This window comes from Penicillium solitum (assembly GCF_028829755.1).
Source record: "Penicillium solitum strain IBT 25940 chromosome Unknown utg000003l_segment0_segment0, whole genome shotgun sequence".
In the NCBI taxonomy this organism is placed as follows: Eukaryota; Fungi; Ascomycota; class Eurotiomycetes; order Eurotiales; family Aspergillaceae; genus Penicillium; species Penicillium solitum.
The window spans coordinates 2,631,441-2,657,027 of NW_027072123.1; the positions used below are offsets into that span (position 1 = coordinate 2,631,441).

The 25,587-nt window shown below is 48.1% G+C and overlaps 12 protein-coding genes across 12 annotated transcripts; 5 read left to right on the top strand and 7 right to left on the bottom strand.

Moving 5' to 3' along the window:
* Positions 1–801: 801 nt before the first annotated feature.
* N7455_004916 (uncharacterized protein) lies at positions 802–2,613 on the top strand (the record flags this gene model as incomplete). The annotated part of the gene is made up of 1 exon (XM_040961362.2): positions 802–2,613. One exon carries the CDS (start codon positions 802–804, stop codon positions 2,611–2,613), a length of 1,812 nt encoding a protein of 603 aa, XP_040808188.2.
* Positions 2,614–3,278: 665 nt separating this feature from the next.
* On the bottom strand, positions 3,279–4,624 carry N7455_004917 (PTH11-like integral membrane protein; the record flags this gene model as incomplete). The annotated part of the gene is made up of 5 exons (XM_040961351.2): positions 3,279–3,655; positions 3,714–4,155; positions 4,213–4,280; positions 4,337–4,373; positions 4,436–4,624. The coding sequence occupies 5 exons, from the start codon at positions 4,622–4,624 to the stop codon at positions 3,279–3,281; spliced, it is 1,113 nt and encodes a 370-aa protein (XP_040808199.1).
* An 85-nt stretch (positions 4,625–4,709) lies between these two features.
* On the top strand, positions 4,710–4,977 carry N7455_004918 (uncharacterized protein; the record flags this gene model as incomplete). The annotated part of the gene is made up of 2 exons (XM_065604918.1): positions 4,710–4,790; positions 4,831–4,977. 2 exons carry the CDS (start codon positions 4,710–4,712, stop codon positions 4,975–4,977), a joined length of 228 nt encoding a protein of 75 aa, XP_065461818.1.
* Positions 4,978–6,540: 1,563 nt separating this feature from the next.
* Positions 6,541–7,671, bottom strand: N7455_004919 (CapA family protein; the record flags this gene model as incomplete). The annotated part of the gene is made up of 1 exon (XM_040961382.2): positions 6,541–7,671. The coding sequence occupies one exon, from the start codon at positions 7,669–7,671 to the stop codon at positions 6,541–6,543; it is 1,131 nt and encodes a 376-aa protein (XP_040808190.2).
* A 396-nt stretch (positions 7,672–8,067) lies between these two features.
* Positions 8,068–11,427, bottom strand: sreA (siderophore transcription factor SreA; the record flags this gene model as incomplete). The annotated part of the gene is made up of 5 exons (XM_040961356.2): positions 8,068–8,879; positions 8,932–9,434; positions 9,504–9,733; positions 9,786–10,204; positions 11,364–11,427. 5 exons carry the CDS (start codon positions 11,425–11,427, stop codon positions 8,068–8,070), a joined length of 2,028 nt encoding a protein of 675 aa, XP_040808183.2.
* Positions 11,428–11,512: 85 nt separating this feature from the next.
* On the bottom strand, positions 11,513–12,087 carry N7455_004921 (TVP15 family protein; the record flags this gene model as incomplete). Its single annotated transcript, XM_040961374.2, has 4 exons — positions 11,513–11,685; positions 11,752–11,841; positions 11,902–12,017; positions 12,068–12,087. The coding sequence occupies 4 exons, from the start codon at positions 12,085–12,087 to the stop codon at positions 11,513–11,515; spliced, it is 399 nt and encodes a 132-aa protein (XP_040808166.1).
* A 1,992-nt stretch (positions 12,088–14,079) lies between these two features.
* Positions 14,080–15,699, top strand: N7455_004922 (uncharacterized protein; the record flags this gene model as incomplete). Its single annotated transcript, XM_040961390.2, has 4 exons — positions 14,080–14,193; positions 14,254–15,289; positions 15,359–15,606; positions 15,664–15,699. 4 exons carry the CDS (start codon positions 14,080–14,082, stop codon positions 15,697–15,699), a joined length of 1,434 nt encoding a protein of 477 aa, XP_040808177.2.
* A 323-nt stretch (positions 15,700–16,022) lies between these two features.
* On the bottom strand, positions 16,023–16,728 carry N7455_004923 (uncharacterized protein; the record flags this gene model as incomplete). The annotated part of the gene is made up of 2 exons (XM_040961352.2): positions 16,023–16,285; positions 16,371–16,728. 2 exons carry the CDS (start codon positions 16,726–16,728, stop codon positions 16,023–16,025), a joined length of 621 nt encoding a protein of 206 aa, XP_040808182.2.
* Positions 16,729–16,928: 200 nt separating this feature from the next.
* On the bottom strand, positions 16,929–18,315 carry N7455_004924 (FAD-dependent oxidoreductase; the record flags this gene model as incomplete). Its single annotated transcript, XM_040961371.2, has 6 exons — positions 16,929–17,272; positions 17,326–17,701; positions 17,762–17,865; positions 17,919–18,022; positions 18,083–18,220; positions 18,290–18,315. The coding sequence occupies 6 exons, from the start codon at positions 18,313–18,315 to the stop codon at positions 16,929–16,931; spliced, it is 1,092 nt and encodes a 363-aa protein (XP_040808163.2).
* Positions 18,316–19,357: 1,042 nt separating this feature from the next.
* N7455_004925 (OTU domain-containing protein) lies at positions 19,358–20,964 on the top strand (the record flags this gene model as incomplete). Its single annotated transcript, XM_040961368.1, has 4 exons — positions 19,358–19,619; positions 19,718–20,130; positions 20,181–20,771; positions 20,833–20,964. 4 exons carry the CDS (start codon positions 19,358–19,360, stop codon positions 20,962–20,964), a joined length of 1,398 nt encoding a protein of 465 aa, XP_040808165.1.
* A 744-nt stretch (positions 20,965–21,708) lies between these two features.
* On the bottom strand, positions 21,709–22,639 carry N7455_004926 (type 1 glutamine amidotransferase; the record flags this gene model as incomplete). The annotated part of the gene is made up of 3 exons (XM_040961370.2): positions 21,709–21,999; positions 22,106–22,332; positions 22,399–22,639. The coding sequence occupies 3 exons, from the start codon at positions 22,637–22,639 to the stop codon at positions 21,709–21,711; spliced, it is 759 nt and encodes a 252-aa protein (XP_040808160.2).
* A 457-nt stretch (positions 22,640–23,096) lies between these two features.
* N7455_004927 (putative MFS multidrug transporter) lies at positions 23,097–24,980 on the top strand (the record flags this gene model as incomplete). The annotated part of the gene is made up of 1 exon (XM_040961397.2): positions 23,097–24,980. One exon carries the CDS (start codon positions 23,097–23,099, stop codon positions 24,978–24,980), a length of 1,884 nt encoding a protein of 627 aa, XP_040808206.1.
* Between the last annotated feature and the right edge of the window lie 607 nt (positions 24,981–25,587).

Sequence of the window (25,587 nt, forward strand, 5' to 3'; positions counted from 1 at the left end):
AAGAAACCTCCAGGATCATCACACGGGAATAGCGGTCTGACAATAACCGAATATTAGCCTGATGCAAGGTCCCGTTGTCTCCCTTCGGCTTCGGAAATCGGGTTCCGTCATGCCGTGCATCCGATTGGATGAAAATCTCGAAGGAAGAGATTGGGCATCAAATTATCGTGTCAATCATTGATGATCAGATCAAGGCTGACGACATTGATATACATTGGACTCGCAATTCATTCCCTAGTAGCATTCCAAGCATAATGTCGGGAGTAGATCGACTGCTCTCATGTACCTTGCAAACTATTGCCATATTGTCTTATTTCCTCTGCTTCCAAATAGAAGAGAAGTGCACCGTCTCGGGGTTCGGTATGGGGGTCAATGCGTCTAAATCAGGGTGCTTGGGAACAAAACCCTCGTTAGACATGACTATACACATACCTGTTCCTGAAACACAAACTAGATCCACTATTTAAGAGTGTACGCAAGCTTCCGCAAGGGGGACGGATGAGCACGTTGTAAATTATATGCGGGAGGTACGTTTTACGCAGACGTTATATATCAAGTATATTGTACTTTACAGTAATAGTAAAAAGTATCCAACTACACAGGTATATAATATAGTACACATAGATCGATGCCTGACCTTATTTTTGTGGATAAAAATCCAAACTCCACCAACTCCACTCACATCTTATCATTTAGCCGTTTTTCGCCATCCTCTTAAATAATTTTTTTTTTCTTCTTCAACTCTCCCCAAATTGTCTTTCATAACAACCTTGAAGCTATCGTGTCTCTGTCAAATTGACTATGTCATTTGAACCGCACACGGGTGCAGACCCCCGCCCCAATGGGCCTCAGGATCTAGATCTTACCCCTCCACATGGTCAAGATGAAGACTCAGCGCCAGTATCCAGCCGGTCTTCAATGTCCTACACAAGAACATACTCAACACCAGCGACCGGGGCGCAAACCCCCGATCCACTGATGGGCCACAAGATCGTGGACAAAGTCGCTCTCCAAGACCTCTCTATCAATGACATCAACCGTGAAATCAACGAGAGCTATGCCCTCGATACAACAAACAAAATGAAAAACAGAAAACATGCAGACTCGGTATCCCGTTCTCATCCCGACAGCTCCGACGAAGAATCGGGATCTCCGATGCGCAGCAAACAAGGCATCCCGCCCGAGCTCTCAAGCTTCACAGCCGAGCTCGTCCTAATCTTCGTCTGCTCAGCAGGCCTAATGCTTTTCTCTTTCCTGCTAGGCGACATGCTCGCCCCACAAGAGCAAATTAAAACAGCCCTCGGAATCACCAACACCCAGCTCCCCTGGGTCGTCGGTGCCTTCAACACAGCCAACGGGCTGTCGGTAATCATCTCCGGCTCGCTTACAGACCTAATGCCACCAAAACTCCTCATGGTCGGAGCCTTCGCCTGGCTCTCTGTGTGGAACCTAATCGGCGCATTCACCCTCCACCCATCCCGCTACGTGCTGTTCTTCGTTATGCGCGCCATGCAGGGTCTCGCCATCGGCGTCCTCGTCTCAGGCAGCATGAGCATCCTCGGCCGCGTCTACACACCAGGTATTCGCAAGAACCGCGTGTTCTCAGCAATGGCCGCTACTGCCCCGTTCGGGTTCTCCCTCGGCGCAATCCAGGGTGGAGCCTTGTACCAACACCTCCCGTGGATCTTCGGCTCGAACGCCATTATCTGTGTGCTGTTGTGTGCGGCGGCTTGGTTCGCTATTCCACCCCTCCAACCTATGGCTGATGTCTCCGGTAAGGAAGCACCGTCGATCAAGCAATTCGATTATATCGGCGGCTTCTGCGCGGCCGGCGGTTGCGTGTGCCTCCTGTTCGGACTAACGCAGGGTCCCGTCGCATCTTGGGCCCCCTACACATACGTTTTAATCATCGTTAGCTTTGCGCTCTTTGTCGGGCTCTTCTTTGCCGAGCGCAGCGCTGTTCGACCTCTCATCCCTAACCGGCTCTGGCGCACCCCGGGCTTCACTCCGTTGATGATCGCATACTTCCTTGGCTTTGGGTCCTTCTTCGGCTGCTGGCAGTTCTACGCTATTCAGTTCTGGCTGCGTATCCAACACGCCAGCCCCATTGCCGTCGCGCTATATCACATCCCCAATGCGCTAGTCGGTGTCCTGGCGACCATCATCGTCGCCCGCACTCTGCACCTCGTCCCGGGTCACTATATTTATGCCGTATCCATGCTAGCCTTCACACTTGGACCGGCCTTTTTCTTGCCCCAGACTGCTAACACCAGTTACTGGGCGCTTTCGTTCCCGGGTATTTCGCTGGTAACATTCGGGCCTGATCTTGCTTTTGCGGCGGCTTCGATCTTCATTACTAGTAATGTTGAACGGTCCTACCAGGGAAGTGCGGGTGCTTTGTTGGTTACGAACCAGAATCTTTCGTCGGCGATTTTGACTAGTGTTGCTGATGCTATTGGGACCCGTGTTGATAGAGGCCCGTCTGGGGAAATTGGTCTTGATGGACTGCATGCCATTTGGTGGTTTGCCCTTGCAGCACAGTTGCTCGCTGCGTTGGTTACAATTGTTTGGGTCAGGATTCCGAAGGAGGAGGAGAAGGAGCACGTTACTTGAGTTGGATATTACTTTGGTTTATTTAGAGATAGATGTTTTAGATCACCGCTTGGATATTTCCCCATTTGATATAGAATTGATATAGAATTCTCCCGTTCCTGGGCCAATCACACAACGCATATCTAATTTTGCGGCGACCCGCATCGTTTCATCGAACTACGTACTAGGGCCCAATAATATGCAAAGATTGCAAAATGACAAGGGTTACATACATATATGATCAGTATAGACGAATTAACCCAACACCAATACCAGATCAAGCCTCCTTAAACTTATACCGCCCCTCTATATTAATCCCCACTAAGTAGTTAACTATAGATCTCAGCCCTCTCTACCATTACCTCTCTATAAAAGTGATTAGACAGTTTATAACTTATTCCTGATACTATTCTATAGTTCCAAGTGTTGCAATCGAGTCCAATCAAATATCTACGCGCTGCCATAGTTCCATGGTGCTCTATTCAACAGTTGTCAATTGGCCACCCATCCTAGAAATATATATCGAAATACCGAATCCGAGCTCATAAACAAAAGAAAAAGAGAAGTTCCCGCTGAAGTATGTCGTCCCAATGAAATCATGAAAAATAAAACAAAAGTTCGCGCGTATATCCGAAAGTAATTAAAGGATATATGTATCCAAACGAAAGAGTGAAAAAGAAAAGGCATCAAGCATCCATGACCAGCCTATGCTGGCTGGTGCTCTTCTTCGAAGTTTCCTCCTGCATAACGCTCATCTCGGTGGTAACCTCGATACCACCGAGCGAACTGTGATTGGAGTGGTTCCCAGGCTTCACATTGATCGAATACATATCAAAGTCCTTATCGTGGTTCTGGCTAAACAGCTGAGTATGACGTGTTATAGTGCGAGTTCCGGTGAGGTTTGTCACAGTGGCTTTGTTGGCAGCATATCGATTGGAGCTACCTGCTGACAGAAGCTTGGGGAATATACGGCTGATTATGGGTCGCAAGAATGGGAGACAGGAGCACATGATGGCGACGTTGCATTCTGCGGCGGTCCAGTAGGCGGCTGTGACGTTGCTGTCTGTATAATGGATTAGCCTTTAGATCAGTAGATTGGAGAGGACAAGAATATGGCGTACATGAAGTGTCGGGACTTTTTGCTACTTGACGTAAACTAGAAAGACGGAGAATGCTGGTCACCACAACCAAGATACCCATGGCAAAGACGCCCATTAGGGCGATCTTCTGCGTGCGGGGCAGCTGTAGTTTGGAGAGTAGCGGCATGGGCAACAATAGTAGTGCGATATCGGTTGTAATGTTCATAGCAGCATTGAAGAACCAGATAGCCTCAAAGTTGAGACAGCTGCCTGGCAAGTCCCGGATCCAAAATTTGGCCACTGGGACACAGTTCACGAAGCCACTCACAATGGCCCATGACGAGTAGGTAGCCACGATAGCCATCGTGGCATAACAGGCAAGGCGGAAAGGTTTGCCTGGAAAGATGCGCAGATATTGGAAGAGAATGGAGAATTTGGTGAATGCCAAGCTGGCGTTGTACATGGGAATCGCAGCCCACAAACACTGAGATGTCTGATTAGTTTACACTGACAAAGAAAATAGGTAAAGAGTAAAAGGTACCTTAAGTTGTTGCTGCAAGACATGACTGGAAAGAAGTTCTGAGTGGACACCCATCTGATAATGTAGTTCTATCATCCATATTAGTGGGGTGGTCCTTGAATTCACCGATGCATCGTGAACTTACGGGCAGCGACGAGTGCAAGGTAGATAATGGAAAATTTCTGCAAATATAACTTATCAACGAGCTGCTCATTGAGCTTTGGATGCTCTTCGAGGGACACACCAAAGAGATCAGAATAGCCCAATCCTCACGACCGGTAATTTTCATCAGTCCAAGTCTGGCATAGAACCGCATTGCGACAATGACGGTTGAAATTGTGGTTAGTACTGCAGTCACCACCAATGCCCGCCGGCCGTGAGAGGCTCCATTATCATCCTCCCGAGGAAGCAATGTGTGAATGAAACCATGCATATTGAATACCGAAGTCAAGGACCAAATGTAGCGAGAGTAGTTGTAAAATGAGCGTGTGGGCTATATGCAAATGTTTCAATCGATCATGCCCGGCGTCGTAGTAGCACAATGGCCTCGAGTCGATGCACCTCACTGCCTTGAACTTGGATTCGAGACCGCCAGGAAAGTGAGTCTGACATCAGAAGAGAAAACAATCCTTCTCAAAGGTTCGGAGACAGCGAACAGAAACAACCTCATTTGAGCATGGTCTCAATGTCGATCATTGTCTGAACAAACTGCGGAGAACTATTTCACGCATGGCACGACCCAATCTGGGTAGTCAATTCATGGGAAACCCCACAGATTTTGAATAGTCTGCTCAATAGCGCCGCACCAGCCGGTGATCCTATCCAAGTTGCTGGGAAGCTTGGCTCGCCGAGGTAATAACTCCGACCCCGGAGTGTACACCATGTGGGGGCGTGTACCCTGCATATGGAACCCCGCGGAAGAATGATGTGAGAGACTAACACAACGGGTTAAAGATTGACATGTGGGTATCAAGTCGTTTATGGAAGATCCAAATTATCTTTTCAAGCTTCCTCGTTGGGTATAGTAGTTAAGAACGAGTCAGTATGTCCGTCTGGATGACCCGCTTTAATGGGAAGTATATATGCGGTGGTTTCACTGGCTGTGGATATATCTTTTCCGGAAAGAAATTAATGCCGGGTGGGGTGGCATTAGTGAAGTGCCGTGATTCTACCGGTAGTAATAATATTGATATTGCATGCTGCATGATCCTAGGGCCAGCCCTAGCGGTGTTATCCGTTTACTGACGAAGTGCACGTGGGATTGGGTATATGTGCATCGTTGAGGTACATTCTAAATATCTTACAAATAGCACGGTAGAATGAATATGTTAGACACAATTGATGAAACATAGGCACTGGATAAAAGAAGACTTCGGTGGAAAAGAGAGGGAAGAAAGGAACAAACTGGTACCTAGGTAGGATCGACGGAGTGATCACTCATATCATTTCCTAATTGAGCTAGGCGATGTTCCCCCTTATTGCTCCTTTATTTTATATCCAGTACTATGTATTCAGTTTTGTTACTTCTGTACTCTATGCTTTGTACTGCATGGAGTATTGTTCCTTAGAGTTACATTCCTTTGCCATCCCAGCGCCAAAACATGAGTATCTTCTTTTGCAGGGCGCTGAGTTATGAAACAGCGCAATGATCGCCACATTTCAATAGTGAAGTGGATGACCTCCACATGAAAGAGCCGTGGAATGAGTCAGTGCACGGAACATGCCATGATGCCATGACTCTTTCGGGTGCCACTGGCCACGGAGTATTACTACACTAAATTCAATAGCGTCGTCGCATCATCATGTTGGTTGCCTGGAGGCGTACCGACGAACTGATTGGCAGTCGCTGACTACCTATTTTTGTATTTGAGTTCAGACCCTGGGTCTACCTGAAATCTTAAAATGCCGAGTATGAGCAATATACTTCTTACGATGCTGCTAGTATCCAACATGCAGACATATCATACCAGAATAGTCCGCCACTTAGGCGGCCTCGTGGTATATATCCTTTGGTAGTCTGTTTAGATATGTCCTCAAATAAGTTTTTTTTTTTTAATTTCTCCTAGATATGGAATATACGCTGTAAAATAGGTGTCAGATGTGCAGACCAGCTTTTCTATATATAACATGATTCAACAGAATGAGAAATATCTGAAGTTAGATAGCCGAGATCTACGTTAAAGACTAGACTCATTGCATACTCACTTCTACTCCCGAGGTTGGAAATCCCAGAGATCTGGAGAACTATTTGACGAACAGGCCATCTCTTGGCCATGTATGTCATGTCATATGCAATACATAGTGTGTTTCGCATGGTGGATCTACTGTACAACGTACATACCTGGAGATCTACTCTCCAGACAACTCAACAATAATCTCCCCTTCCTCCCCAAGCCCAGCCTTCACGATTGTTCCCAACTCTCCACTGAGCTCACGAATCCTCCGCCTAACCCAGACATGATCCGCATCTCTAGAATCCAACAAAACAGCCCTAAACCTCTCAACCCGTGTAGGGAAGATCTCCAATCTCTCCAATCCAAGTCCACCACCACTCTTCTCCCGAACAACAACCCTCCACAAAGCCCCAAGATCATTCCTATACTCTTCATTGAGAGCATAGTCATCCACAAAGTCCCCACACCCGTAGATAATAAGCTTCCCATGATAAACCTCCACACCCTGAACATGATGCGACGAGTGGCCATGAACAATATCCACCCCACACTCATCGATCAAGAAATGCGCAAGAGACGTAATCCGTCCATCAGGCTGCCAAGCATAATTTGGCCCCCAGTGAACCGAAAAGATCTTCAACGCAGGCTTTGTCTCCTCGGCATCAACAAGCATTTCACGCAGCCGAGCACGCGTGTCGCGCGTGTAATCGAACAGATTGAATCCCGGCACGCTGGCCCAGACACGCGGGTGGTCAGATGCCGAGTAGATATGGACCGTGTGGCGGTGTTGTTTGCCTTCCTCTATCGGCTCTGAGGCCCTGGGTAAATGTAACACAGCAGGCTTGCGTGCATCGTTGGCTGTTTCACCCACCCCCGCGTAAGTGACGTTCGCCTGTTGCAGTGTTTGCACGGTCTCTGTGAGACCCTCGGTGTCGAAATCCAGGGTGTGGTTATTGGCAAGACTGGCGTAGTCGATGCCGCCGGCGTGCAGAATGGGGCCTAGGTTTGCTGGGTGCATGCGGTAGTTGAATACCTTGTTGGGCCACGGGATTGGGGCCGTTGTTACGGCGGTTTCCAGGTTGATGCATGCTAGGGTAGAGGAGTGGAGGAGGGGGAGGGTTGTTCCCCATGGAGACGAGGGTGTGTAGTTTCCTTTTGAGAGGAGGGTTGGATGGGCTTTTATGAAGGTTGTGGCGATGCGCTCGTCGTGCTGATTGGGGACGTGCTCTGGCATTAGTTGATCGAGCAGGCGGCCGAGCATTACATCGCCTGTAAAGGTCAGAGTGAAGTCTTTTGGGGTGGACATTGTAGAGAATGGTCAGCTTAAATAATTGGAATTGGTAGTTTAGACCGAATTTGATATGTTTCCAATTGAGTTAGTTGATCGAGGTTGAATTTGGGGATTTGCACGTTGGAAGTCATTATGACATCGGTCCTCGGGAAGTAGTTAACAGTGAAGATACATCTACCTATATGGTCATCAAGGAGCACGTTAAAAGTAAATAGATAGCAATGACACATTATAAAATACAATTCATTTGACACACTTTTTTTTAAAAAATAGTAATAACACAGCCATGGACAAGATATCCCAGGAACGTGAGTGGTATCTTTGTGCGCCATTTATCTCACGAGAAACACCAGTTTGCAAAACATTATCCGAATATCATTATTTTCGTCACAACTTGGGCAGGCATCGAATCTATCGTCTCATTTCTGCCAGCTCGCGCTCCTTTGCTCTGAGCATCTCGCGCATCTGCTCAGCCTCGCGTTCAAGTCGGGCACGGCGATCAACCGAGTCTCCGATAGATGCAAGGCCAGGCAAGGGCTGCGGCGGGTGGGGCGAAGGGGAGATAGAGTGGTGAATAGGAGGTGGACGTCCCAGATTGGTATCTGGGCGAGGCTCGCCCCGAACATCTGATTGGTTCAGAATGGACGAGATTGAGCTGAGACGACCGGGGGGAGTAGGATTGGCCGAAGACATAATGGGAGGCAGTTGATTTGATCCTGCCTCCAATGTAGACGGGGCCGGTAGGGCCTCTGTCGCGGTCTCGGCCAATGTTCGCTTTTTAGGAAGGTTGAGGGGATTTGGAGAGGCGGACCGCCGCCCGTACTGAGACACGGGTGAATGTCCCAGTCGCTCCACTCCCAAGGGTTTGGGTAGGCCGTGGGAGACGGAGAGACCATGTGCAAGGGGCACAGATGAAACATTGTAACCGGTAAAATCAACCGGCGGCGGCGCAAACGGTAAGGGGCGAGGTGCATCTTCAGTCTTTCCAGACATCATGTGGTAGTGATCCGTAGGCTCACTGCTCATATATCGATAATGATCGTCATGACCATGCGCCAGGGCGGCAGGTGATGCCTCCGGGGATGCCGATGACCCATTGGAAGAAAGGGTAGCAGCGGTGGGGGACTGATCCCGCAGGGCGGGAACAACACGTTTGCGACGTTTGATGATGGACTTTTTCATGTTGGTGGGGCGATAGCATCCGTGGAGCTTGTAGTACAATCCTACATTGTGTTAGAGATCATATCATCAAATCAATACGAAATCCGGACTTACCACAAGCGTTGCAAATGGGGTGGCCCTGTTCATCGCGCCGCCACAGAGGAGTCACAGTTGTGCCACAATTTTGACAAGCAACCAAGGTATTGGGGCCATCAGCAGGAGCAGGGATCTTTACTGGTGGCTCCTCTTGCGTTACAGGCTCAACCTCTTGCGCTGGATGGCGGCCCCACGATGACTGGATAGCAGTGGCTCCTCGGGAAGCAGACTTGTATATCCGGTTGTTGTATGCTGGGCATCCATCGCATCCTTCTGCACCACCAGTGCCATTACAACTCCCACCACCAGGGCATGACCCCTTGCAACCACCACCTTCCGAGGAACCTCCACAGTGAGAGCTCGCAGGAGCCGGTGGCTTCTCAGCCCCCTCTGATTGCATGCGATTCCGTTTCGTGGGACGAGCGACGTTGCGAGCTTTGAGGTAGAGACCGCATGCGTTACAGATCATCGCTCCCGTGGGAGAACGACGCCAGAGAGGAGTGCTTTTTGTGCCGCAATTGCTAAAAAGAAGAGATGGGGTCAGCCCTTATAACCTAATTATCAATGGAGGCTACCTAGTCGAGACTCACCTGCATGAATGCCCCAGGAATGTTGTGTCTTTTTGGCTGCCAGGGGATGTTTTCTCGCCCGGGAGTTCATTGTGTCCAATCCATTGATTTGTTCCCGGTTGACCAGATCCTTGCACCATGCCATCCTCCCGGTAGTGATCTGCTAAATGTTCACGACCTGCCTGCGCGGAGGAGATCAACTGCTGCGCAGCATCCAAATCTTCCGCTGACGGTTGTCGCATTGGAACGTCCTGATTTCGAGGCAAAGAGTGAAGCGCTTCCATTTGTGGGATTGACGCTAACATTACAAGCGGTGATTCGGGCCAGGAATCCTTCGGCCGTTGTGATTCTTAGAGCGGGAGGGTCGAATGGGAACGAAACGACGGAAGCGAAAGGGAGAGTGAAAATCCTAAGATGTGAGGGCGATGTCACACCACAGTCGAGAGCGGAATGCACCGTATCACTCAAAAACCAAATGTCGGTCAAGCTGACGGGTTGGAGAAAGATGGGAAAAGTCAGTCCAGCAGGAAGATATGCAGCCACGATGCTGCAGGATCGGAGGAATCGCAGAGCGGACGATGACTCGGGATCGCGGGCGAAAAGGAGTGAATTCGGATGCCGCCACACAGGAATCAGGAAATCGAGTGTCGAGTATATTAAACGAGTCGACCCGCCACCAAAGATAGTAACCGGCTCGTATGGAACAGTGGCGACCCAACGGCCTGGAACAGTCAGGTGATAGTGATTGCGATAATTGACAGCACACCACAAGGTCTAGTGTGACTAGCAGGCGATCGTGGGGGGCAGTTTCGTTCGGGGACGAGGGCCAGATGCAAAAGGACGAACAGCGAGGCAGGGATTGGTCGACAGGCTAGGGAGCTGCAAGATGGTGATCACTCCGCGTTAGGATTAGGCAAAGTGGGCACACAAGATGTGATGAAGGCGATAAGGGGGGGACAAGTATTGGAGGATATAATATAGGTGGGAAGAGATGTCAAAGACAACTCGGAAAACCGATGGAAAGATGAAAAGGAGAGAAATCAGAAATGGGACAAAGAGGCAAGACTGAGTATTGCTTATCGCCAAAGAAAGGGATTGGGGTTATCGATCTAAGTGGAAGGGGGGATCGACGGCATATCAATCTATCACTTTAATCTGTACCGTATGCCGAGGATCACATCAATCTCATCTAATCATTCTCTCCTTTTTTTGCCTTTTCTGGGTTCTACTTCTTTGTCTTCTACTAACTCAACGGGAAATCTCTGGTGATTCTGCATGATTCTATGTCCCCGATTGCATTATAGACTCCACCTATGGCCTGATGAAGTTTAGTTGGAAAGTGAAAATACAGTGGAAAAGGTGGAAAAGGTGGAAAAAGAAAGGAAAAGAGTGGGAAGAGTGGGAATTACACCTTCCCCAACTGAGGTTAGAGTGGGGCAATGGTAGGCAATCAAATATCTAATGGTAGTGATTGGTTCAAACGAGATGACTAACCCTGTCATCAACTCTCTGGATGTTCCGATTGGTTTCCCGGAGATGGAACAAGCCGAAGCGATATGGCCACGCTGTACTTTCGTACTGTAACATAGTACGGGACCGTTGTATGTTGTACGGAGTAGTACATGGATGTCTCGGCGCTAAGAAGTCCCTGCACTAGCTCCTTGATTATCAGATGATCTCTCACCGGATTACTGTAATAAGAAATCAATAAATCATTAGAGCATGCCAATGCTGCTAGACAATGCTAGCTCACCACGTCACAAATATAGTACAGGTGTCTCTCTGTGTCCCTTGAGGCTGGTATCAACAAAAAACATCGACCCAGCAAAACTGTCCCATTTCTCCTCTTCAAATCCCCTTCTTTATAATGACATCCTTCACCGATCAAATTCAGACTCGAGGGTGTCCCAAGGTCATTGTGCTCATCGAACATCGCATGCCGCATGCTGAAGGAAGCCGCCTGACCAGACAGTATCCATCAGGGTGCCAATGCGACAGGAAAAATTGTCACCACCTACGCAGAAGGCAGTTTAGACCTGCTCGGCACCCCAGCCCTGGTCGGATTCGCGCATGTTCGAGGGGGGCTCGATAGAAGGAATGAACTCGAGGGCGACGTATCCGAGACCGATGAAGGCGATCAGCGAACCATCGATGATGCGCAGCACGTGGTCGTGCAGCAGAATGGAACCGATGAAGATGTAGACTGTTGACGGAAGTGATTAGCCACCGAATTCCCTCTGATCTAGGAGCGTGCAAAGGTATAACTTACAGACACCACGGCCCAGGAAGGAGAAGAGGAACGACGCATAACGGTACGCGTAGTCCGGAACATGGGGGAGGAACTCCAGTCCGCCGACGACTAGGATGATGTTAGCACTGACTATTGGCGTTGTAAGTTCAAATTAGCGTTGGGACCTACCGAGACCGAAGACAACTGCATATGCGCCGAGGATGAATGAACTCCAGGTGCCGGTGAAGAAGTTACTGATGCCACCGAGCACCATAAACACGCCCACGGCGATGTTGACAAGACGGCTGCATTGGATCAGTACTGGCACAAATGTATCCAGGAAGAGCTAACATACAAGATGTTTGTGAAATCCATTGCGATAGTTTTCTTGAAGGGTTTATGAGATGGAAGTGATCCTCAAGGTTGCTCGCGAATCAATGTGGAGGGTGAGTCGTTAGGCTGCAGAGTTTTGACAAAGAATTGGTGTCGAGTAACTAAATTGGGTCTTCAACGGTGCTCTGTTAGCTTATGATACGAATACGATGCCGCTTGGTCTCGCCAGTCGCTCAAATGATGATGGAAGTTAGGTTCGCCAGAGTTCCCCAGGCCGGACCCCAGTTTCCTGGTTCTATGACAAAATGAAACTTACCTTTGAGATGAAACACCGGGTCTGAGGGAAGCTTTAATGAGCAACACACGTTTGATCAAAGAGCTTGCCAGGGTTTGAATGAAGCAGAACAGGGGGAAAGTGGAAATGAGGGCCTCGACAGCTGCTGCGCTCTCGCAACCAGCGGGTCTGCCAAGACAACCGGTGGCTCACGTGATCTATCGTAGGCCAGTGCGGACGCCATGCCGTATTAGAATAGTGTTTCCTTGGCGTAGGGCTACAGGTCTTCACTAAGCTATCATTGATCTTTCGAATGTCGGGTATGAATTTATAATATATGCTAAGGTTGGTACCCCTAAGCTAGAGCATTTACTATAACCGTCTCCCCCAAGACTGCGCAGAAGTACAAATATAATTATGGGTAGAAAGAGAAAGAGAGAAGACAGAAAGTTGAAACCTACGAAAACCACATATCTATGTGTCTACTATATGGACTATGGTTGATGAAAGGGATGCTTGATTTACAAGGTGAAAATTCAGGTGTAGCACACAAAGAGACTTCACCAGAGTGCTTGACATATGACTATATATCAACCGCTTCAAAGCCTTGTTATGTAGTGCGCTTTCTGCCTCTACGCCTAAGCTAGTGAGTATAGTTGAGAACACCTGGTTTGTAAATTTTCTTCCTAGCAGTAAGCGCTGATACAAAAGTTCTATGGGTGGATTACTATTTGTGCAAATTGTTGAATATGATACCTTGAAGCCGTGATTTATATGTCTGACAAGTTCATTGCTCTTCATCATCTCTACCGATAACAGAAAGATCAAACATCAGATAACACACTATAACTCAGTATTACCTCAAGTAAATAAATGTACAAGTGCAAATTCAGAGTTGGTGTTGTTTGATTGTTCACTAAGGTCTGTATCTCATTAGTTCTCTGTGTCGAACTGGGTGGATGATATAGAAGCTCAGTATTTAGATTGGTTGCAATCGAATGGTACAACTAGAATGAAGAGAAATTTTGTGAAATATGATCAGATGAGGCAGTATAGAGTTTCAAGGCAAAAAGCAAAATCGTGCCCGAAAAAGCAATGAGATACAGCAATACAATGAAAGGGTCCGGACTCCATATCAGATACTCAAAAATACCTACGGAGTATATATGTACTTCGCTCACTACTATGACCATTCAAGAAGTTGTTGTAGGCAACAAGTTCCCATTAAACCAACACCAATCCACTTCGAAGGACCCTGAAAATGTTCTGCATGTCCAGCTGCCCCGCAGCAAATCATTCAGCTGGTGCAACTTGCGATCCCGGTGGAGAATTCAACCAAATGCATAATACTTGGCCCAATCAGTTGTGTTGATCGTCAATAAATCATACAGATAACGTGCATGTGTCATCCCTCCATGCAAGTCTACGGACTAGGGCAATATACAGAGAATAACTGGTTAGATCTCGGCCTAAGTTACCAATATTTCAAGAGACCAAGACTGCTTATATTATTAAAACCAGTTCATCGCTGACGGTATTACTCAATTTAATTATAGTTCATATAGTCTTGATGCAAAAGTACACGACTCCAAATTCTGTCTTGACTGCACCTTCCCCCTTACATCTTCACCTTGGACTTGGCTTTCCACACACCTGTGTTTTCCCATTAAAGGATTATTATTTACCTTTACAAGGGGAAATCGCGGGGGAAATAAAATCGAGATTCAGTGTGGTCCTTGTTTGGTTATCTCCAAATAATCATGGAGGATATCATATCAAGAAAACCCTGGCTTTTCGATCTGCGCTCATCCAAGCAACTGATCGGCCTGGCTGTATTCTCGACCACCTTCACTGATGGATTCCTTTACGGGATCGTATGTGTTTCTAATCTTAGCTGTCAAATGGAACTACTGACCCTATGGGCTCTCTTCTAGATCGTATCCGTGCTTCCTTTCTCTTTAACGGTTCGGTCCGGAGTGCCAGAGGCTGATGTCCCATTTTGGACATCAACTTCTTTGGCCGTCTTCGGTCTCGCAATGGTACTTGGCGCCCCTATAGCAGGCTGGATTGTGGGGAAATGCGAGAGACGCCAAATACCATTTCTGGGAGGCCTCTCTTGTGCATTCGGTGCCACACTTTTGTTTATGCTTGGAGTCAAGCCATGGGTGATCATTATGGCAAGGATTCTCCAGGGTCTATCGGCGGGTGTTGTCTACACTGCCGGATTAACGCTGTTGGTGGACACGATCGAGTCGCACGAGCTGGGACCCTGGATTGGCTTCGGACTCTCGGGCATGAATTTTGGCGTGCTCGTATCACCTACTCTCGGAGGAATTGTATATGAAAAATCAGGGTTCTATCCTGTCTTCATTATGGGTCTCGGCGTGGTTCTCATCAACTTGGTCCTCATTCTGCTCATGATTGACAGGAAGACTGCTGCAAAATATAGAGGGCACAATGATTCCACTAAGAGTTCCCCCCTTCCGAATGGAAACTCTCCAAAGGGTGCAATTACAAATGGAAAACGGCGGCTATCAACTGTCCAAGAAGGCGGTTCAAATATCACCACACCACTCCTTTCACGTTGCCGCGAGACCTCATCTGCCGCTGCGAAAGATCCTTCTTGGTGGACTATTGTCGGAGGTTTCCTTCGAAATCATCGCATATTTGCTGCGTTATACGGATGCCTCATCAACACGATCTTGGTGAGCGCCATGGACGCCGTCCTCCCGATTTTTATCAAACAGACCTTTCACTGGTTTTCCGGTGCTACGGGAGCTATGTTTTTAAACTTGACCATCCCATCATTGATAGGTCCATTCGTTGGAATTATCTCAGACAAATACGGTGTCCGATTGATCTCCGGTCTCGGTTTTACGCTGGCAGCTGTCGCAGTCGCTCTTCTCGCCCTGATACAACATGACGATACTACGAACAAGGTTATGGCATGCGTACTATTATCCTTCGTTGGTAAGCTCCGACTTGAGTTCCATGAACTTCATATTTACCTGCAGATTTACTCACAATAACCAGGAATAGGGCTAAATACATCGTTGACCCCGTTGGTGGCGGAGATACCTCGCATTGTGAATACTGTACAGGAGGAGCAACCTGATATATATGGCGATAAGAGTGCAGTCACCGAGGCCTATATGCTTCTTGACGCGGCACTTGGCGCTGGCACTGTACTCGGCCCATTGCTTTCAGAGCTTGCGTTTGAGAATTTAGGATGGACAGGATGCACCGCCATGCTGGGGTTTCTGAGTGTGTCGGCCATTGTTCCAGTGGTAAGTGGCTGCGTGTCTATTAAATGTCTATTAAATATGCTTGCTAACTTTAAAAAGATGGTCCATTTAGTCCCAGATCCGAAAGGCCGGTAGATCATCTCTAGGTAATGTATGTGTTTACTTTTGAAGCTACTTAGTTGAAATGTTGTCGATGGTTTCGGGATAAGAATATCAAAGGTAACATTTCCTTTTTCTTTTTCGCCGCAAGCTTCTGGCGAATGGGTAGATTGTGGGAGATCACACAGGTTAACGGCTGATATACGTGTACGTGAGGAAGAAAACTGATAGCTCTGTCACTCTTCGTATTAACATACATTTGCAATATCCTGTTCATCACCGTCCATTTAGCTATTGTCCATTTTTAAACTTCCCCAATCACTTCCTGCCTTTTCTCTAGCCGGACCTCAGAGAGGCCATTAGCGAAGCAACTCATGCGCATTGGATCCTGCTGTATGTAGCGCATTGTATATTTCATCCAAATCGGTTCCAATCCCGATCTCGTCTGCGGTCTTCAAGCTCCGTGAATCGACAGAAGGAGCAATGCTTGGCCATATGCCTTGAACGTTGTTGAAGAATACCTCCACTCCCAAGTCATCCATCCCCCTGATCTCCTTCATCAATATCCTGACTTTGTGAGGTTTGCCATCTGCCAGCTTGAGAAGATTATTCAAATCTCCATCTGTATTCATTAAAGGTCAAGGCGCTATTTTCACATGCAGTATAACATCGCAGATTCAAATCCACAGATAGAAGTGAAGACGTACCATATCTCTCAAGAACCAGCATCGCGAGCTCACCAAGATTGGTAGCTCCCTGCTCTCGATACCGGTTGTAATCCCCTTCCTGCAAAACAATGGTTCGATCTTCCCACGTAGTCTGGGAAAGTACGTCGATGTCATGGTACTCGGCTTCGATTAGCCTTTTGATCGTTTTTTGTGCTAACTCGTGGGAGATTGGCTTTGCTTTGATCAGAGCGTCCAGAGCCATCGCCAATAATATCTCGGGGCTGGCATTTAGCGACTTTGGATCGGCAAGTACTGTGCCATGTAGAGGAGATCTACCGAACTCGTTCAGTACTTTGACAATTTTGTGGGGTGTTTCTTTAGTCCCATGTGCTGGCATCGTGGAGCAATTGATGGGATGATTATGGATGGAAGTGAACGATTCTCCTGCTGAGTCTCAAATCGAGCCCTCAAACAATTATCAATTGACGTCGCAATGGCATACGTCGGCCGACCAAACTTCGCGATATATTACTTGCCAAGACTAAATCTTTGAAATTGCTACTAGTATATAACAATTGCTCTGTACAATGCAGTTCCTCACAGCTTAGCGCGAGATTTGTTCTGCAGGATCTCCTTGACCAAAGACACAGCGGAATATGCGCAGCCAAAGGAGGCCTGATAGCCAAATCCTCCATGGCCGTAATTGTGAACGATTGCCACACCGTCGACCTTGTCTTTTTCAATGCGAGTGCCACCTTCTCTCAGTGGTCGGAGGCCAACACCGTGACGAATGATGTCCAACCCCTCGATTCCCTGTCCCTCCTTGACGAGGCTGGGGCAGATATCGATGCAACGCTTCATGATGCGATTGGCAAGGTTCATATCCGGGATTCCACTCCAATTGTGCTTTTGATAAGAGCCACCGAGGATCGTGCCACCACCTAGAAGGAATAAGCCAATGATCTAACAGTAAAACTAGCATATAAGATCTCACCTGTAGCACGAGTCATAATGTACAACGCCTCATCTTCTCCGTCATCAGTTCCGGATGTCGACATCATGGGACCGGGGTCGTTGCGGACCACGACGATCTGACCACGAGCAGGATACATCTTGTCGTCGACAACACCGCCGAGCGTCTTGGATGATAGACCGGTGCAATTGATCACCACGTCGGCTTTCTCTCCGGTATGATGGGCGTTGGCCGCATCGGCGATATGCTTAAAGACAGCTCGCTTGAAGACGGCGCCGTTCTTGACGCACTGACCGACCAACCACGGCAGGTAGACAGCGGTGTTGATGCAAACAGATGTGAACTCCTGACCATTTTCCACTCCAGGGGCTAATTGGTCAGAGGGGATGCTTTTGAACTAGAAACATCACGTTAGTTTGCAGACATTATGTGGCACCATCTCCCGGTTAAAACATACATCAGGCACAACATCTTTATACCACGGGTTTGGCTGAGTCAATTCCGAGAACCACTTTCCGGTGTCCGTTTCTTGATCCTTCTTTCGGTTGTAGATCAAAGTGCCTTGGTTTCGTTAGAGGGTTGGATGCTGATCAGGTTCTGGGGGGAGATCATACCTCGGAAGTGGATACCGGCCTCTGGGTACTTATCTGTGATTTCTTTCAATGCTGGCCATGTATCGAGTTCCCATTTGTGATGAGCACTTCCCTCCTTTCCCACCCTATATAGATGATCCACTTAATCAGAACTTTATCGAGGAGCCGGTTTCAGTCAATCATACGGCATATAGTTGGCACCAGCCCATGGGGACGCATATTCAATATCATAATCCCCAGGCATATGTTTTGCCAGCACAGTGATCTTATTGGAAGGGTCTTGTGACAGCAGATATGCGGTGGTCAAACCAGACACACCAGCACTGTTACATCTGTTAGTGGAGTTCCTGCAGGGGTGAAGTTAGAGAACCTCGGAGCTTGGGAGGACTTACCCCAGAACTATAATGTTATTCGTCATAATGGGCACTTTAAGCTCCTTGGAGTTTTAAGCCAGAAATATGCAAAATTGACACAAAGGGGCCTGTTTTTCTTAAATATGTGAGGTCCAGGGCTATGAGCGGGGTGAGGGGGCAATCAGTTATCTCGCTCATTTAACCGATAAGGGTCTGTCTCTCCAGGGATGGTAAGGTGTGGTAAGGGCTTGATTACCTCATTTTGCACTTGGCCTATTATGGAAATCCTACCGCGGAGGCGTAAAGTTAAAGCCAATAAAATGCTCCAAAAAAACAAATAAACGCGCTAGAGACTTTTAGGGGAGACATGGGTGGATATTCAGTACACGGTCAAAGTTTTAAAATACAACTCCGCACTTATGCGGAGGTGATGCGTACTTTTGGCCAAAGGATTGGAAGCCATTGTAACAGATACATACCTATGTATATAAAGCTTTTGATATATGCCTCAATGGTTTTGTTCTTCAGTTCTCTTAGATCCTTGATTCGGTCTTCAATTATCTGATTTCACCTGGGCCCCCAGCAAGGAGCTCCGTAAAGTCCCGCTCCATCTCTCCGGACTCCACTCCGAATTCAACGTTATCGATCACATTTGATCTCTCCGGGGCTCTTCAGGTACCTCAATTGACCTTCACTTCTCTCGTAAATCACTCTTCTTTGAGATATTTTCGAGTTAGAAAACCTAGCAGAACCTTTGATCTACTAAATATAGTACTGAATGCCCTGAAGGCTTTCTTATACAACCTTGGAAAGAAAATTGGGCGATGTCATAGTGGGCAAACGCCCTCGCCGTGGCCAATCACCGAGCACCAGAGTTCACCGCCTCGTCCCGGTAGTCAAATGGGCATCGGAGGGCTGAACAATTTCCTTTTTCAAACCACCCGCAGGGCCCGAATTCACTCTGCGGGCTCCTTTTGTTTGCCATTCTTAGATCAATAACCTCAATTTCTTTATTTTCTCAATTTTTTCTCACTTCTCTATCGGTCTATTTGTCTATTGGTCTACACTCCCATAAATGCCGACTCTTATTCGAGTCTCATCTTCAATATGTCACTCCTCACTAATGGTGGCAGAATCGTGCCCATACTTACGGGCTCTGATTCTCACGATCCTACCCTCGAGGTGCCTGCGTCGTTAGACGCATCTCTTCCTTCAATTCCTCTTTCTCCAATCTCCTCCCAACCGACTATTCCTCGCCTGTTGCAGGACCAACAGGCTAGCAAACAAGCCAAGCCCATGCACCACGCGAGCTTGGAGATGGCCTCTCTTCAAGAGAGAGGCCTTTATGCACTACCCACAGAGGGCGACGGTAAGTCAATTACAACTGATGCATGCTTTTGGAGCTTCATAGCGGTATTTAGAAGCTGCATCACGTATTTTTACCTATTCTGACGCGTCCAATGCTAGGTAATTGTCTCTATTACTCCCTCTCCGACCAACTGTATGGCGACACCCACCATGCAGACGAAATACGCCAGCTTCTAGCCAATCACATGGCTTCCAATAAAGAGTACTTCATGCAATTTGTCGTTGCTGAAGGTGGGGAGCGCCGCCGGCCTAAGCGTGCGGCTGCATCTGCGTATGCTACTCGCTCTGCCGATGTCTCCGCTCCGTCCCAGGAAGACATGGAACGGCGGTTCCAGGAAATGATTGCTACCACCCGTAAGAATGGGGAGTGGGGCAGTTCCGAGCATCTCCAGGCATTCTGTCAGGCCTTCAAGGTCGACTTGAATGTATACACCATGGATGGTGTTTCGGTGTTCCAGGATGTCAATGCCCTCCCAACGCAACCTCGAGATGTTCTGCACGTAGCCTTCCATGTAAGTGTCTTGCTGTGATGCATATCATCGGGCTTCACTAATGACCACAGGACTTCAAACACTACTCTTCAGTGCGGGGTATAGACGGCAAGCATGAAGGACTGCTTACCAAGCTGAAGCCTTTCCAACCTATTAAGGAGGGTATTAAGCCCGAGGTCATTCCAGACTCCAAATCCAACATAGATCCTGCACAATTCACCTTACCAGAAGGAAAAGCTGGCAGTGGTTATACAACCAACGATGCTGGCCTTGCTGTTGACCTCTATCCTCCCTGGGATATCAAATCCATCCAAGAGGGATTGGGTGGCCGATATGACCGGGAAACAATTGTCGACATGCTCCAGAGATGTCGTGGCGATATTGACCGCGCCTTCGCCGCGCTGTTAGACGAGAAGACCGACGTCCCATTTGATAAGAAAGCTGCCCCCGGCATCCCCATAAAACCAAGCTTGCAGGCTTCGCGCTCTTCGTCTCCATTCAGTACGGGTAGCAAGCGGTCCGCGGAGGATAGCGACGATTCCGAAGATCCTCGTCCCGCGCGGCGAACCCGACCTAAAAAACGTCTTGTCTCCAATCTTACCTTGGGCGTTGGTATCTCATTCAGGGATGAACACGACGAGGTTGTTTCCTTGAATCTTCGAGTGAGTTCTCCAACCAATAGTTTCCTTCAGGTGGGATATTTGCTAACTTTGGATTTAATAGATGAACTCCGACACGGAAGACGGTCAGGCCACAGACCCCCCTCTACCCGGCACCACTACCCCGGAACAATCGGACGTGGACGGAAAGAAATGTCGTCGCAGTAGACGACTTTCCCGCCCGCGTCCGAACTGATTTATTTATTTTTCTTGTTTGTCTCCAGTCTCCGACTAGACCTTTGAGCATCTTTAGCGCTTTCTCTTGCATTAAAAAAAGGCGTTAGTGGTGAAGCGATTGGTTTCTTACTTGGGTTTGCATATTGCATCGCCCTACGGGGCTCGCGGCCTATGGGCTTGCGGAAGGAGGCGTTTTGTGATTATGAACTCGCATGAGGATTTTGCCTGGGGCAGTCCTCAATGACCTTGCTTACAACGATACCAGGGTTTCTTTCTCCCACTGTTTTCTAGAGTCCTTAGCTTTAGCTCTTTTTTTGGCTCTCTTTTTCCAGTTTGGGCCTTGACCCATGATTCAGCGCTGGTGGCGAGCTAGTGTGACTTGGATTCTTATATTACCATGGAATGTCACACCTACTTTCTAGCTCGACTCTGTCAGTCATCGTCATTCAGTAATCTCCTCCTACATAGTTAACAAGGTAGAGCGAGCTCGTGGACTGTACTCTATGTACCAGTCTGGCCTCTCGATTACTGCAATATGGACCTCGTTCCCAAGTAGCGCTTGATTGCCTGTCGTTATGTAGGTATTGAGAGGTCCTTGTTGTCTAATGACATGTCAAATATTGCAATGCGTCTTATGTACATGAAGATTGATCTATTTGGTACTAGTTTAAAAGAGCACCGACCAGAACTCGCCATAACCTGAAGAACGCCAGCCAAATCTAATGCAGTTCGCTTGTGTTGCATCAGGAGTTTATTCTTGCTCTCAATCCTCCAGTAGGAACTTCAGGAACGTCACTCCAATAGCGACACCATCATGTTCATTATTTGCTCTGCTCAAAGCATCCTGGGCTTGGTCTGCCTTAAATACACCACTGTCGGCCCGCGCCTGGACAACCTCCGTGGTAATGTCCCCCGTGAATTCAGGATGGCCCTGAACGGTGATAAAGCGGCGCGGCGCATACATACCTTGCACAGCGCAGCGCGGGGATGATCCCAGAGGAACCACGTTCGGGGGATAATTATAGACAATATCCTGGTGCATCTGCTGGATGCGCTATTTGCGGTGGAAAAAATAATAGGTCAGCTGTCTGCATATGTACTCATGTACTTGCATGGGTTATGCAGCCTTTTGTTACACGAGGCGCAGGTGGGGAACTCACAATCTTTTCCCGTCCAAACAGCTCCTTCCCCTCATCAGTCAAATCCATATCACACACGGCGATCTCCCAACCTTGGTCGCTTCGTCCGACCTTGACGTTTAATGCGCGACCAACGATTTGGTGCCCGAAGCAGATTCCGAGTATACGGACGCGATCCTGTGCGAGGACTTGCTGAGTGAATTCGACGAGGCGGTTGATCCAGGGGATGTCTTCAAAGGAGTTGTGTTCTGATTTAAGGTCACCGCAATTAGTGTCTGTATTCAATACTCTGCGCCTACTGAGTCAACACGCACTTGATCCTGTTAGAAGCACGGCATCCACGTCTTCCAGCTTCGGGTATTTGTCGTCATTAACTATATCCCAAGCCGTGATTTCCAGTCCCGTTTCTGGATCGAGTTTCTCGGGCTGGTTCAAGGCATTGGCGCTAGCTTTAAGGAGCCTGCGGAATACCCCGCCATATCCATTATAACGGCGGTTGACACTGTCAATCGGGGTATCGCATTCCAAGACAGCTATGCGGAGCGGGGAATGCATTGTTCAGAATGACGTGAAGCTGCAGGCAACGTAATACAGTTGTGAAACAAAGATATATAGTTGGAAATAGTTGCCCACCTAGGTACATAAGACCTCGGGATGACCCTGGATACAATGTGCCTTATCTTCTTATCGGTTCCCGAGATCGGACCCCGCTGACACACCACGCTATTCCTGATGCGTCAAACATCTATGGACTGTACCCTTTTTTTGTTTCTCGGCAATTAGTGCTGTGCTGCATCAAATAGGGTCTTGCAGTCCTAGCGTTGATATAAAGATCCTATTTCCCTAGGCTCGTATTTTTCTTTCTCCTTTCTTTTTTTCGTGTCACCACTGCTTCCAAAGCCCTTGAGTCGTTGTTGATGGCGTTTTCTGTACTTACATTGCGTGCTTGCAGAATCTTCGGTCTTGTGCAATAACTTTCATACATTTGTTTTTATATTTTTTTTAAAACAAAATGCCTATTATTGGCGACCACGAGGGGCAAGCAGTTAATTTTTGCCCCTCTGAGGCTACCCCACTCCTACGAAATAATTCTGTCCACCAGAAGACGAGTTACCACGATGTCTCGTATTCTGCAACGGATGTTGAATCAGCCCGCTCATCCACAGATACGGACGAAGAAGCTCATAGTCGCTGTCTATCCAGTGCAAGCTCTGCGTCCGAAGAACCCGATGTCGGGGTGGGTTCTGGGGCTGGCTTTCCCAACCAAGAGCCGAGAATTTCAACTCAAGATGAGAAAGATTACGCCTCGAGGTTCATCGATGTCTCGCCCACAAGGTTCTGGATCATCTTTGGCGGCATCATGATCGGCTACATGATCGGCTTCTTTGACTCGACCCTCATGGCCTCCAGCCATCCAGTCATCACTTCCTACTTCAATGCAGCCAACTCAGCCTCCTGGCTATCGACGGCCTTCTTGTTGACCTCGACGGCATTTATGCCTCTCTTTGGACGCATTTCTGACGCATTTGGCCGCAAGCCTGTATATCTGTTCTCAATCGCCATGTTCTTCTTCACGACAGCAGGTTGTGGCTTGGCACAAAGTATCGGCGGTTTTATTGCTGCTCGCGCGCTTTGTGGGCTTGGTGCAGGCGGCATCTTCTCCATCGGTCAGATCATCTCGAGTGACTTGGTACATCTCGAGTATCGCGGGGTCTACCAATCATACATTAACCTGTGTCTTGGCATCGGTGGTAGCCTCGGCCTTGCTTTTGGGGGTTACCTATGTGATCATATCGGCTGGCGGGGTGCGTTTTTCATCCAACTCCCTTTCATCTTCGTTTACTTTATCGCAGCCGCTTGGACAGTCCCGGCGGACCTTGGTATTAAACACACTGGAATGGAGCGCATGAAAGTCTGGCAGCTAGTCCGGAGTATTGATATATTGGGATCGATCATCTTGATTATGTGTGTGACTCTCTTGATCCTCGGCCTGAACTTTGGAGGGAATGTCTATCCTTGGGGCCATCCGATCATTATCATCTCCCTGGTGTCATCGTTAGCCCTAGGAGTTATCCTGGTGCGCTATGAGCAGTATGTCCCACGACCCGTGCTACCAATTGAGCTCATGTCAGAGAATCCTCGAGCCAGTATTATCTTTGGCAATTTCTTTGCCGCCATGTCTTTACACACCATGCTGTTCAACGCTCCACTGTATTTTCAGGCCGTGAAGCTGACCAGCCCGACTGATTCTGGTCTACGCCTTTTGGCTTCCTCCATAGCTGTCACTGCCTCTAGTGTGGGCACCGGGTTCATGATTAACTGGACCAGACGTCTAAAACCTTTTGTCATCATCGGTGTATTCTTCATGGTGATAGGTGGATTTGCAGCTGCATCCATGGGCATTGACACCTCTGAGCCACTCTCCATGATCTGCATCTCATTATCTAGTCTAGGTCAGGGATTCGCATTTCCCGCCCTGATGGTAGGCATTCTCGCAACTAGTGAGAAACAAGATCAGGCTGTCGCAACAACCACTCTGGGGCTGTGGAGAAGCCTTGGCGCTGTGATGGGTGTGGCTGTCAGCAGCTGGATCTTCCAGAATAGTCTCATATACCACCTTAACAACAACGTCACTGGCATTGAGAAGAATCATATCATTGCACTTGTCCGCAAATCCGTTGATACTATTGCTCATTTGGATCCAGTCCATCAGCGAGAAGGTGTGTTCTATTTCTTTGGAGTGTCGACTCGCTTTGACCTTGCTAATAACAACCCAGTCACTACGTCATACTCTGCGGCTCTTCAACTGACCTTCACCTCTGCGGCCTTCTGGGGAGTCATCATGTTAATATTTCTGGCCCGAGTCCAGCTACCGCGATTGGAAAGAAAAGCCTAGACAGTGTCTCTGGGACGGTTCAGTGTTTTGACCCGGACAAACTATATTCTGTTGGATAACCTGTGTGATAAGTACTTGAGTACTTTATCTTGATTGTACATATGTATATTCTTTGGTTGATGTAAATAAATACATGTGCATTACTATCCTCGTACTCCTATACCGGCGATCTTGGCAAAGCGGCCCACCTTTTTTTCTTGACTCGATCTTTAACTTGACATCCACCCACTTCTCCGCAACTTCAAGACGTCTGTGTGGTTAAGCAAGGGGCTAGTGAGTATATTCATTCGGTGCTTTCGCTTTCGGATGATAATCCTCGGCTGACCTCTTTTCGTCCTCCAGAATTATTCGCCGATCCTTCTTTCCCTACCCCTCCTATGCCGCCGCCAGGTAGTCGGATTCAAAGCTACACTTGAATACCAATCCCAAAGACGGTCGCAGTCCTCTTTTCTCTAGCTGGATATAATTTTGAAACTTCTCCTATCGCAGCCTCGACAACGAACATGGCCATCTGGGTAGAACCTACAACGGCATCTTGTGTATTCGGGAAACGTCTATCGGTTGGGACTCCAGTTGGCGCCGGAGATTAGAAGTATAGTCGCGTTAT